The 13071-nt window shown below is 48.0% G+C and overlaps 1 protein-coding gene across 4 annotated transcripts in view; it reads left to right on the top strand.

Moving 5' to 3' along the window:
* The window catches only part of FHL1 (four and a half LIM domains 1), a 32790-nt gene extending 21187 nt beyond the window's left edge, over positions 1 to 11603 (top strand). For 2 of the 4 annotated variants that reach the window (XM_054839009.1, XM_054839006.1), the window contains 5 exons: positions 7335 to 7516; positions 8187 to 8364; positions 8873 to 9042; positions 9624 to 9810; positions 10589 to 11603. In XM_054839009.1, coding sequence (XP_054694984.1) covers positions 7361 to 7516; positions 8187 to 8364; positions 8873 to 9042; positions 9624 to 9810; positions 10589 to 10746 — 849 coding nt within the window. In that variant the 5' untranslated portion in view covers positions 7335 to 7360 and the 3' untranslated portion in view covers positions 10747 to 11603. The remainder of the gene's footprint in view (positions 1 to 7334; positions 7517 to 8186; positions 8365 to 8872; positions 9043 to 9623; positions 9811 to 10588) is intronic. The other 2 variants (XM_054839010.1, XM_054839007.1) reach the window with 1 other exon arrangement.
* The last annotated feature ends 1468 nt before the right edge of the window (positions 11604 to 13071 follow it).

Below are 13071 nucleotides of genomic sequence, written 5' to 3'. Positions count from 1 at the left end.
TCTTGTAGATCAAACTGGCTGACTCTCACCAGTGATAGGAAAATGTTAACTTTTCCTTCCCATTAACACTGACAGGAATCTTCAGAGCATGTTTTGCACGTCCCCCATGGCATGCAGATGTGTTGTGTCTTCCCATCTGCGACTAAACTCCTCCAGCCCTCCAATTACAATTGAAAGCTCTTTGGGATTTTTAAAAGCTTGTCTGATTCTCAGAAGCTAACCATGTTTGTGTGTGTGTCCAGCACATATTTACAGCCCTATATCACAATGTACAATAGCAGTGCCATTGCATCTCTTGACGAAATGTAGCCCAAGGGGTGGATGTGCCTGGGGAGAGGGTGTTAAGTTTGGGGCACAGCTCCCAGGGGCATCAAACTGAGCTGCTGCATGCCAGGATCCAGGGGACAGTGGTGCTCACGAGACTTGGCTGGGAACATAAAGCCTCTTCAAAATTGGGGAGGAAAGTCACCGCAGGCTGTTCAGCTTCACACTCAGTCTCCCAGGACAGGGCACGACCATGAGGCTTCTTGCATGGCATGTAACTACTTAGGATTTGCTTGGGTGATGCAGATATACATTATGCAAGGTACCTTTCTGAGAAAAATCTGACTTCCGTGGCATCATTTTTAAATGCCTTTCAGGTGTTTAAAAAGAGCAATCCATTCAATTAAAATGTAAGAAGACATTTATTCTGTAACTTCAGCCCATGAGACTGACCGATGCTGTAGCATCCTTTCATTATACTCCCAGCTGTATCTTTCTTTTCTTTCTCATATTCCTCAGGGAGGTGTTCTCTGGGGCAAGGACCCACGGATTTGATGATGTGCTGTAATACAAAATGCTGAAGTGTCTTCTGAGCAGATGCTGCGGTTGGAGTGCTGCCGCCAACGAGTTATAGCGCAGTGTCTGCTCCCGCACCTTGCAGGGAGCCCCCCTCTGCAGGGCAGGTGCAGGGGGTGCTGTAGTGCCTGTCCCAGGGGGTGACTTCCCTGCAGCAGCAGAAAGGTTCAGGTTCGTCTCTTGGGGGCACCTGGGCACGAGAAGGGCATCCAGGCACCGAGGTGGGGGCAGATCCATGTGTAGCTGGGAATGTAATTGAGGACTCTCAAAGGTCATAGCTTAAGGCAGCCACAGAGTGAGTTAGTTACTGAGCAGTTAGTTACTTTTTTGCTTTAGCTGATTTGGGCTGTTTTGCAAGGTTTGGACTTTGCCTAAACTCTGCCTGAGTGTTATGACTTACTGTAGGCAGTGGTGCTATCCATGCACACTGGGACCCTTGTTAGCCTTAGCCGAGCTCTGTATTAAGTGCAAAAGCAAGCCCTGGGGGAAGCGTTTGCAGGGCTGGAGCAGTGTGTTTTTTAATAGCACGTCTCTACTTCCCTGGGGAACTGTGAAGATTTAATAATGATGGGGATGTGCTCAGACATGGTGGCGATAGGACCGCAGGGAATCTTTTTGGCAACCGCCTGAGGAACTTGGAGCCGTTCTTGTTCTAAATAAAGAAGCTTCCATTTTATCAACAGACTAATTTTTGAATTATAGAGTATGAGACTCGCACGTGCCCCAGCCTGGCAATGGGAGAGCACAGCTCTCCACTCGTTCCTGCTAGCTCTCCCAGCAAATATGACCTGCAAGTGATTTTTTTTCTTTCCTTGTTGTCCAGGGCAGCATGCCAGTGACCTTGAGGTGCAGTCCTGAGCATCGCTTCGCATTTTGGATTAACGGGACCCTTCTTTTAAGGGTATTCCCTGGTATTTATAGCAAACCACGTGAGGTTGCATTGAGAAATGCTGAGAATAGTAACTCAGGTGACAGACCAGGGGATGCCAGGTTCTGAGCTGAAACAGGCAGGTGTAGCCAATGCCTGGCAGTACAGGGGCTGCGCGTACTCGGTCTGCTGAGAAAAATAAAACTGATGGAGCTAAAAAGCAATTTCTCTTTTCCTTCTATATTGCCAGAGAGAATGCAGCTGTGCTTAGGGCAGAGGGTTAACACCTTCAGCCTCATCTTCTTTCCTAAGTGTCAGAATAGTCTGTAAGGTTTAAGTACAGCTTTCCTGGTTGTTTTTAGAGACCACACTTGAAGGTCTTCATTGGTGGTTTATCACATTTAAACATATTCCCCAGAGACATTAACACATATCCTGTGCTAAGTGCTTTGCTTATCAGCTATGCTTCAGCTCCCTTTGCAGAGAGCTTTGGTTTCATTTGTTGTGCAAACCACTGTGATGCTGAGTTGTGGTCGCCTGAACTGGGAGGAACTAGCCCAGGGGCTGTGGGAGAGGGAGACGCATGGGGTTGTGTTAATGCAACAGCTTTTGTGGGGTGCACTTCTTAGGTCTGTACCCTCCTCTCCATCTTAAAGCTTGCCATGCTGCAGGGTGCAGACTTAGCCCTGATGGTGACCACTAGCTGGGACAGCCCTGTGACTGCTCTGCAGCATGGTGTCAGCATGACTCGAGGTGTGCGGAAGCTGGCCGAGCCCAAACATTTAAGATCTGTATTTGAAAGGTGGAAGGCATGGTTGTCCAAGGGCTGAGGGGCTGCTTTTGAAAAGCAGCAGATAGTCTTTGGGGACAAGTGGCTAACTGGCACCTCTGTGGTCAGGTAAATGTTAGGGCTGAATTCCAGTGGGTCTTCATGACAAACACCCTGATACTTGAGAAGGCCACTGGTCTGGCCAGCTGCCCTCGAGCTGTAGCCAAATCCATCAGGGAGCTACATTTAGACAGCACCCTGCCAGGGCTGGTGGGAGAGGGACACCTTGCTTTAAAGGGGGATTAGTTTCTGGAAGTATTGCTGGATTTTCCTTGAGCTCTTATTTTTATTGAGGGTCCTCTAGGCTATTTAAGGATGGGCACATACTGCACTTACCCCTCTCCCCAGTAGCCTGCATGCTCTCTTCTCACCTGCTTCTCTCCAGCAGAACATCATCTGTGTGTGGACATCAGCCTGGGCCGGAGAGTAGTTCCAGTCTCTCCTTTTCCTCTGTTTCCTAAATCCCCTCCTGTGGCCCCAGAGTCAAGCTGAAATGGGGTTTGGATCAGTGCATGTCCTCAGGGTATGTGCTTCTCCCAGGGGTGAACAGCAGACACTTGACCAGGCTGTCAGCTCAGAGACGCTGTAGTCTGGTGTAAAGGTACAGCCAAAGAAACTGTTCAAGTAACTTCCAACCTAAAACACCTGTGCATACTGCCGTCGTTTTAAGCACACCACTGTGAAATGAAGCACAAAGGTACAGCACTTAGGGTTTTAGTGGTTAGTTTGATGAGCGCTTACCCTGAGCACTGAGTTTTGTGTTGCTGCAGCATGGTTGTAGCTGGTGTGAATCCTTACTGAGTGCTCAACAGCTGTTGCATGGCTTGCATGGGGAAGCTATGCAGCGTGCACTAAAATAAAGGCCCCAGGGAAGAGTGAGGAGGAGTCGTGGTTTTTCCATATACCCAGTGTGTCCTTAGTTTCATGATGTGCCTGTTTTCCAGACAGCAAAGACAGGTCATGGTTGATATACTTGGAAGCTCTGGAAAGTGAAGCTGTGGGGATGTGGTGCAGCTGGAGGGTGAACAGGTTATTAAGGAGATAAACATCTCCAAAGCCATGATCTGCTGCCAACCCAGCTTTAGAAGATTTACTTACTTCTTGTGCTCTGTAAAAAAAAAAAAAAAAAAGTATCTGTTCTGTCTACCTTCCGTGAGAGGGGACAGGACCACTTAGGGGAGCAGCAGTAGGATACTAAATGCTTCTGTCCCAGGGCAGCAGAGCTCTGAAGTCTCCATGGACATTTGATCCACTCTGGGAAAACGATCTGGTGGTTCCAGCACAGCTGCTACCGGTGTGGTGCCCCACTCTGCCACAGACCAGCAGCTTTTGGGGCTGTTGTGTGCCAGCCCCTGGGCGGGCTGCTCCCGTGTGAGGGTTGTAGGAGATGGTCTGACTGACGTGGGCTCTTGGCATGGCATGGGTGAGCAGAGATCGTGAACAGCCAGCATGTTGTTTGGGACAACATGGTTGGTGTTTGCATCCTCACTGCAGGCAAGGGGATAGAGATGCCTTTCTGGGGTCTAGATCAGAGTAGGGATGACAGCACCAAGGGCAGAAAGCTCCTGTAAGAGCTGGAAGAAAATTCATGGCCCAGCCTATGTATGAGGGGGGCTTTTTGGTCCATGAGGTGGCATGAAGCAGGCAGAAGCTGGCCTGTCTGCCGGCCCAGCCCAGCTCCCGGGGCTGCCTGGTGCAGTGTTAATTTGTCTGTGGAGCTCCAAAGCTGCCGTGATAAATGTGCGTCTCACGTTAGTGCATGATGCATTACATGGGAACACAGGATTATGTTACTCCTTGAGCCATATGTTCACGATTACGTGTTCTGGTTGAAAGCAACCCTAAACCCGAGATCAAGAACGTTTCGATACCATTTGCCCTGGACCCTGTGCAATTGCATTTCTTCTAAATAAAACCCACTTGCTTGATAAAGCTCTGCAGAGCTGGCCGTGGCTCACATAGTTTCCACATTTCCCAGCTGTTTATTTGTTTCATTTACTTGAACCGGCACAAACACAACCCTTGGCGTAGTTGTCAGCAGGACGTGGCCGTCTCCTGACCTTGGCAAGGCGGCGTTTCCAGACCTCGATCCCCACAGAGTGCAGTTCCTGCCAGCCCAGCCTCCAGCCTGCTTCTCTAAGTTTTAGGGGAAGGGTGTGCACCTGGTCCCCACCTCTGCTGCAGCCTCCCTGCATGATGCTCCTCTCCAGGACTATCTGTTCTACTTTCTGGAAGAGAAATGCTCCAACTTGTTCTGGCCTGACGTTATTGAAAGGGTGACAAAGAGGAGACAGTGAGATGACTCTTAGATTTTAAAATCTGCAAAGTAACAGTGTGGGTCCCGTATTCTGCCCCAGCATCTTCCACTGCCTGTCCAGCAGCTTCCTGAGCCCAGAGATGAGGCAGAAAATTATTTCTGAAATAATGGCAAAACGTTCATTTGCAGGCAGGCAACTCCCCAGGCTTTGCACCTGGCTGTATCAGGTGCTGCCAACAGCATGTTACTCTCAAAAAAAAAAAAAATAATTGGGTCAGCAAGGGAGATGGTGAAGGCAGCAGCCACCCTCACATCTTGCTGCAGTGCCTGGGCTTGCCAGGTGGGGCTGTGCCCTGGTCAGGACCTGCCGGGTTGGATGTGTGCTTGTCCGGCAAGGTGCACTTGTGCTGGTGCCCCTGCTGCAAAGCCCTGCTCCTCACAAGGGCGGCAGCAAGGATCCCTCAGCCCCGGGCGGCTCCCGTGCCAGCATGGGCATTTCTCATGCCGACAGCTTGGGCCGCACAGTTGATGGTAAATCTCAAATTACTGGGGTGGGCAAGTGTCCAAGAAAAAGCTGCGTAAACAGGTCCTTGGGCCGTAAACATGGCAGTCCTGCCTGTGCAGCATCCTGCGGCCAAGGGCGAGTCCCACGGGGTCCCACTGGCTGTTCCTCGCCATGAGGGCACAGCTGGGAACAACGTACCCTCTCTACAGCCCAAAACTCCCAAGCCCTGTTCCAGTTTATAAAGGTTCAGTGCTGGAACTTGGAGCTGAAAGGAGCAGCCATTGTGCTGCTGAGCTCTGTCAGGAGCAGGCAGCAAAGCAGCCCCTAAACTCCAGGACGTGGTGGGGTGGTCTGAGGTGAGGCTTTGCGATGAAGGTGCTAATGGCCTCCCCAACCTTGCAGCAGGAAGCAGCAGCAATTTATATTGCCTGACCGCATCCTTCTCCCTTTCCTGCTGGCACTACAGCTCTATCAGGAAAAGAATAATTAAATTTCCTCTTGGCGTCCTCCGTTGCCAGATGTGTCTCCTGCCAGGTTGCTGATGGTGCAGAAAGTTCAAGGCTGTGTCCTGGGTTGTTGGCCACGCAGGGGAGATGGGGCTTCGTGTTGCTGGGGGCTGTGGGGGCATAAGTGGAGATGGAGCTGCGTTTCTGGGACTGCTCAGGCTTGCATAACCCTGATGGAGCTTTTGCAGCCCTTGCAGGAGCGTTTGCTGGCTTCCTCTGAGGAAGGGCGGGGGGAAATGGAGGGAGCCATTAGTAGAAATGGTCTGGGAGGCTGGGACCGGGCGTGCAGGCTGGGGGCGGGTGTCTGGGGAGAAAGCGTGAGCGTGCACCTCCGGCCAAAGTGGAAAATCCTCTGGTCAAGAGCCCCCACACCCGCTGATGTGCTGGCTCCCTGGCCATGGTGGAACATCATGCCTTGGCAGAGCCCTGCTGGCATGAACCGAAGAAGTTTCTTTATGTTTAGGGAGATCTTTTCCTGGTTTCCTCATGGCTTTATATGTGAAAGCCCGGTGAAAAGATGCAGCTGGAAGCTGCACAACTATCCAGCACAAAAGACCTCAGAGGGCTGCAGCTGGCTGTGGGCTTAGGCTGGAAACATGGAAACTATTCTGCTCTGCTCGGGGTTGGCGGTGATTTCTGCGCACAAATTATGCAGTGCTGCAGCCAGGACCTCGCTGAGGCCTGCAGTGGGCCTGGCCATCATGAACTAAGTGGGTTCACCGCTCTCAGTGAGTGATCAGGTATCGTTATCCTTGCTTGATGTGACATATGTAAATGAACCAGTCTAGTATCCTTCCTCGTAAGAAGGTGATGGGGAAAGCCTGGTGTGGGACTCTGCTCTCCTTACCAGTAACTGCGCTCACTGGACCCCAGGAGGTGAGAGCTGCGTTCTTGTGTTTGGCCAGAGCCCGTCCTGCTGCTCTGTAGGCAGAAATCTAGCATTCGTATCTCGGAAGGCTATTAAGGGAACTGAAAATATTTGTTACTAACGCATTGCTTAAGCTAACGGCAGGGGCCAGCACAGGCAGCTGCTGCCCTTGCTGAGCTCCAGAGCACAGGCAGGAGCCGGCCCACAAGGGCTTACTCTGGGGCCAGCACTTCTCTGAGACTTCATGGTATTTCTCTCTCTGCAAACAGCAATTCGTGACCTGGGAGGGGACATCCGAGCTGCCTTTTGTGACTGCTGCAGCCAAAGCCAGGCTGTCTACTGCACCCAGCCTCCTGAGGGTGATGGTTCGTTAGCCGGACCTAGACTCTAAAGGCAAAGCTGGAGGCACCTGGAAAATGCCGGTGCAGTTGGTAGAGAGCTGTCATATTTTATAGAACACTGAGCTGCCCGATAGAAAAACTGCCCCAACAGTGCTGGCACTGAAGCCATGTTCTCCACCAACAAGCCCTCAAGGAGCGCGACGCCACCAGATGCTCATTGCTGAGCCATCTTCCTGATACTTCTCATTTGCACAGCCCCAAGAAGCTGGAGCAGCTATCAGGGCTTTCGTGCTGTAACTTCACCCTCCTTCCTCTTGCAGGGCCTGGCAGTTACACCGTAGGCACCATGTCAGAACGCTTTGACTGCCACTACTGCCGTGACCCTCTGCAAGGGAAGAAGTACGTGCAGAAGGAGGGCCGCCACTGCTGCGTCAAGTGCTTCGAGAAGTTTTGTGCCAACACCTGCACTGAGTGCAAGAAACCCATTGGAGCTGACTCCAAGGTGAGCGCTGAGCAGTTAAATGGGTGATGAGAAGACAGGCGGATGCTGATAACCCTCCCACTTGTTTTCCTGGCTCTGGTCTGTCTGGGAGTTTGTGTGAAAACAAGTTCTCCTGCGAGTGCTCTGGCTGATGGGCCATGTGCTCCTTGGTCAAAGAGCCAGAGGCTCTGGGGCCTGCAGAAGGGCTGGTCATGATGGGCTGCTTTCGCACAAGAGCTATTTTCAGGATCTAGATTCAGCCATGTATAACTGCTGCAAATGCTTAATTGTCCTGCAGAGAGCACTGCAGGTGATCCAGCCTGCACAGGGCTTGTTGTCAGTTTGTCAAACATTTATTGCTTCATGTTTATGGCAGTTAACATACACCTGAACTAGAGGGAACTTGACAACCAGAGAAGCCCACACTTACAGAACTTCAACTCTCAAAGCTGTTGGTTTGAAGCAGCTTCTGCTACCCTGAAAGTCCAAAGTGAATGTGATTGTGTCAGTGAGTTTGATTAAATGTCCTTCCCGTAACTGCTTGCAGCTGAGCTGCACCTCCAACCACTGAATGCAGACATGCTTAGGAACTAAGGACTCTACTGCCGAGGCTGATGAGACAGTAGCTGGGTTTTAGGGTGCTCAGCAAGAGAGAAGGGCTTATTGCTCACTCCATTTCTGTTCATTCCAGGAGTTGCATTTCAAGAACCGTTACTGGCATGACAACTGCTTCCGCTGCTTCAAGTGCTATACGTCCTTGGTCAACGAGCCCTTCATGCTGCGGGAGAACAACAAGGTTTGGTGTAGCAACTGCACTGCCACTGAGGATGCGCCCAGGTGCAAGGGCTGCTTCAAACCTATTATTGCAGGTACTGGTGCCAGTGATACAGCTACGACTGCCAAGTTCTGCTCTAGGGTGAAACTGCGGGGGTTTATCAAGCTGTGGAGGCTGCAGTTAGGGGTGTGGGCAGCATAGTGGAAGGCTGGAGCACCACAAAAAGGTGCAGGTTTTGACTGTTGCTCTTGCCTGTCCATTTTAAGCAGGCGTTGAAAGGCTGCTTTGCAGTTAACCCTCATGTGGATAGTTCACCTTAGTAGTTACTCCTAAACCATTCCTACCAAAAGCTTTGCTCTGTATATCAAGGTCCTCTTCTCAGAAAGACTCAGGCACCTGTCTGACAAATACTTTAAGAAAATCTAGAAGGCCCTGGCTAAGGTCAAATACAGAGATTAACAGCTTGTCCCTTTTCCATGTTACAATTGAATCCTGGGCATAAGTATAGACAAGTCTTGCCTACAGGTATATTACACTGCACAGGGTGGGAGTTTGTCACAAGCTTGAAATCCCCCATAACAAGTTATTTCTGTCTGTTGTAGGAGACCAAAACGTTGAGTACAAGAAGATGGTCTGGCATAAGGACTGTTTCACTTGCAGCCAGTGCAAGCAAGTGATTGGATCTGGGAGCTTCTTCCCCAAGGGCGATGACTTCTACTGTGTCTCCTGCCATGAGCATAAGTTTGCCAAGACCTGTGCTAAATGCAAGAATGTAAGTCCTTCCACTTTGCAAAGGCAGCTGCCAGAACTGGCCATCACATGTCTTTCAGAAGCTGGGAGAGTAAACCAGTTGACAGATCACGCTGCAGCTGTATCAATGCTTATTTTCCTTCCTTGAGATACTGGTGCAAGCAGCTGGTGCTATAATAACGTGGGAGCTAATGGTTCCAGCACGTTACAATATCTGAGCAGGGGCTGTAGGGTTACCTGAGCTCTGCTGAAACCAAGTAGGCACCAGCTTTGCACTAGCTTTGGGGATGGTTTAAGCTCTCTAGTAGGTATTGTGTGTTCAAGGAGTAACACAATGTTTTATAAAACAACAGCTGTCTTACACTAATCAGTTGCAAAAGTCATAGAATGGCAGAGTCACCACAGGTAAAATAAGCTATTATGAAAGCTCCAGGCCTGCAGAATTTCAGGCTAGAGGAACTCAAGTGCTGCACTGTTCTAATGAAAACTTTCCAGAGATCATCTCCATGACAAGAAAGATCTTTCCAGAGATCTTCCCATGCCTGCATCACCCCTTTTCCTCCCTACCCATTCTGAAATGCATCTCTGCTCTTTGCCTCCTAGCCCATCACTTCTGGAGGCCTCACTTACCAGGAACAGCCTTGGCATTCCGAGTGTTTCATTTGCTCCAACTGCAAGAAGCAACTGGGTGGGAAGCGCTTTACAGCTGTAGAGGATCAGTTTTACTGTGTTGAATGCTACAAGGAGTGCGTTGCCAAGAAGTGTGCTGGCTGCAAGAATCCTATTACAGGTATGTTGGATTAAATGCAGCTTGGGGGCAGCAGGTGCTTAAGGTCAGAACAGCGATCCCCAAAGATGTGCAGCTCAGAGGTTGCTAATACCAGAAGCAGGTCCCTAGTATCCCAATCCCAGCAATTTACATGTGATCCAACTATAAGCCACATACTCTTGCTGGATGGAGTCAGAGTTAGTAACTGGGCTCTTCCCCCTTTGCAGGCCTCAAATTTACCTCCTTCAAAACTTCCCCAACTAGAAGCATTCCCACCTTTATCTTAGTCTGGGAACGTTGTGTCTAAAAAGACCAATGTTTTATTGCCCTGAAGTGACATTTGCTTGAACTTCTGATGTATTTACATGTGACAGTTACTGGATCACAAAGTTCAGCCCAGAACCATGGGCATTATCCTGCACTCCCATGAGACTTGCATTCTGCATGGATCTGAGCCTGTAACAACCAGGGAGGGCATTTAGCCCAAGTTCTCCTTGCTCTACATCTTGATCTTTCCTTCAGCTTGACTGTTTCCTGGAGAAAGGATCCCAAGGGAAAAAGCTTATTGCAGAGACAAGCCACACGAGCCTTATGCTAAGCTGCCTCTTTCTCTACAAGCAGTAACCCTGAGCAGCAATGTGGTTCAGTTGCAATTTGGGCTAGGATTATGGGTGTACAAATCTGTTCTGCCGGACTACAGCAGCACAGGAGGCAGTAAGATTGGGATCTGCTGTTTGGTGGGCTAACCCAGCCAAGGGAAAAGCTACTATCGCCGTCCTATAATTGTTTTCTCTCCTAGCAGGATTTGGAAGAGGAACCAGTGTGGTCAACTACGAAGATGAATCCTGGCATGATTATTGTTTCAAATGCACAAAGTGTGCCCGTGGTCTGGCCAACAAGCGCTTTGTTTGCCATAATGGAAAAATTTACTGTGCTGAGTGTCCCAAGCGACTGTAAGGAGCAGACAGCAACTGCTGTAAAATGGATTTTAGAGCCTTGCTTTCCAAAACAGTCCTGGTAAAGGAGCAGGTTTTTGCATGTTACGAACTTTAACTTTTTCCATTTTAGTATAAAAACTAAAGTAGCCTCAATATACTGGGTTTGACTTTTGAAGCTCCTGCAGCACAAAAGCACGTAGTGTTGCAAAAAAAAAAAATCTAACTTTGCTTCCAAGTAACTCTTAGTGTAAAGGCTTGAAATGCCGTTAGATTTAGCATTAGAGATCCACATACTACATAATCTGCGTGTGGCTTAAACTAAAACAAAGCTAGTTTTAAACTTGTCTGGTATACATTTAAGCTTGGCACTTAAATGAAGTGGGTTTGACAAGGCATGCACCTCCAAAACAGAGATGCAAAGATTGCACCCAGGATCAGAGAGATCCATTATTATGCTTTTACAAGTACAGGTACATTATATACATCACACCATAAATAGCAGCTCAATAATAAGTACCTACCACGCCAAACTGCAGCACCTTGTATGGAATGGCTTCATCTTACATATAACAATGTTTTAGCAGTACAATTTAGCTTTAGTTAAGCTTTCATAAACTTGTTTTAGTCTTGATTTCTGCATGGTTTGCCCAGAAGTTTTGCTCATCAGCTTTTTTTACATCACTGTTTAAATGAGACTGTCTATATACAATTATTAATCCATTAACAAGAAGTAAATCTTTCAACTACAACAAAAAAAAGGCACATGCATTTGGAAGTGCCTTAAAAATAGCTCAGACAACGATAGTTCTCCTATCATGTCAGTGTATGTTTTATGATTTAATAAAAGTGAGCCTAGTGCCTGCTTGGAGTCCTACAGTCTGGAAAATTATTTTTTCATTTTGCCATCTTACACGATTGACACCTCTTATGGCTGAGCTACTGAAATCATCTGATACATTGATACTGGCAGAGTCAAGGGTCAGCTGTTCTGCCATTGCACCCTTAAATATCTGAGGACGAAAGCAACAATTCCCATAAACTAATTCTTTTTTTTTTAATATATAACTGACACTGCACCATCTGCCAAGAACAGCCTGTGTGAAAAAGCCCTTTGGAGAACATGTGTATAGCCACTGTCCACGTACAGACGTACTACTGCCCTTCAGCAACCGGAATGCTAGTTTAAAGTTGTTTTTTTCACAGCAGTGTTCAATACCATACAGAACTATTTATCACCTGCATACTGCTCTGGTCATTCATTTTTGTTCACAAGCACCTACCAGAAACAAAGAAACCTTGCAAGAAAAACAAAGGCAGCGTCTTGCTGTGTTCTTGACAGTCACCATTCCACTGCAGCCACAGAACACTGTCACACTCACTGTTAGACCAGAAAGATGCTGGTGCTACAAGTAAAAAGCAAAGGCCTACAGTGAAAAGCAAGTTAAAGAATTCAACAGTTAGGAACACACCATCGGCATGTACAAACATGGCAAGGTCCGAAGGTGTTTTGGTACAAATACCTCCCCAACCACACAACTGAAATTGCCAAAGAGGCTGCTAGTTTTGGGAATCTGCATTGTGGAGAAGTTAGAGCAGTACCAGAGCGCATCTCAAGGCAGGTCAGCATGGCAAGGGGCTGCAAACTCCTAGCAAGGTAATGTTTAGCATTACAGAAATAAAGCATTGTTCAACTGCAAAGTTTATTTAACAGTGTGCACATATTTACAGAAAGCTGTAACAGAGCATTCTACAAATAATATCAGGACAGAAAAAATACCGGCATCTTTTTTTGTTAGAATGATTGTCTGTGCCAGAATTAAACAGCTATCATACAAAAATACATTTTTCTTTTTACCTAAGGCACTGCTCTAAAGTCTAAAACAGTTCTACTGTAGTCTGAACAGCAAACAGTGAGAGTAAGAAGGCTGAGGGTTTCCTATTGTATCTGCGCTGTCGAGGAAAGAACACGTTTAGTTCCAGCAAAACCATTTGCATTTAACCACTGAAAAGGCAGCTGCCATTTGGGTGATTCATTTGAGTTGAACTATCACTCAATGGTTTATAGCAGGATTTGAGACAGCTATGCTTTACAGTACTCACTTATCCAGTATATCTGTTACAGGAGACATAAGAACATGACTGCATTGTTACTTGTAGTAGCAATTTTCAGAAGATGCTTAGTTAATCTTTTCATGCTGTAAAAAGCAGGCGAGTTTAGGTTAAATAGATCACTTAATGCAGGCTTTAGGGGAAGGGAAATATATACGCAGCTTGCAGCCACTGTTATAAAGCCAGAACAGGAACACTTAGAATAATTAACATGAACAAAACATGACTTCAGTGG

This window comes from Grus americana, chromosome 12, assembly GCF_028858705.1.
Source record: "Grus americana isolate bGruAme1 chromosome 12, bGruAme1.mat, whole genome shotgun sequence".
NCBI lineage: Eukaryota > Metazoa > Chordata > Aves > Gruiformes > Gruidae > Grus > Grus americana.
Note: the sequence above shows the minus strand (reverse complement) of the source record. Positions and strands in the feature narration are given on the sequence as shown.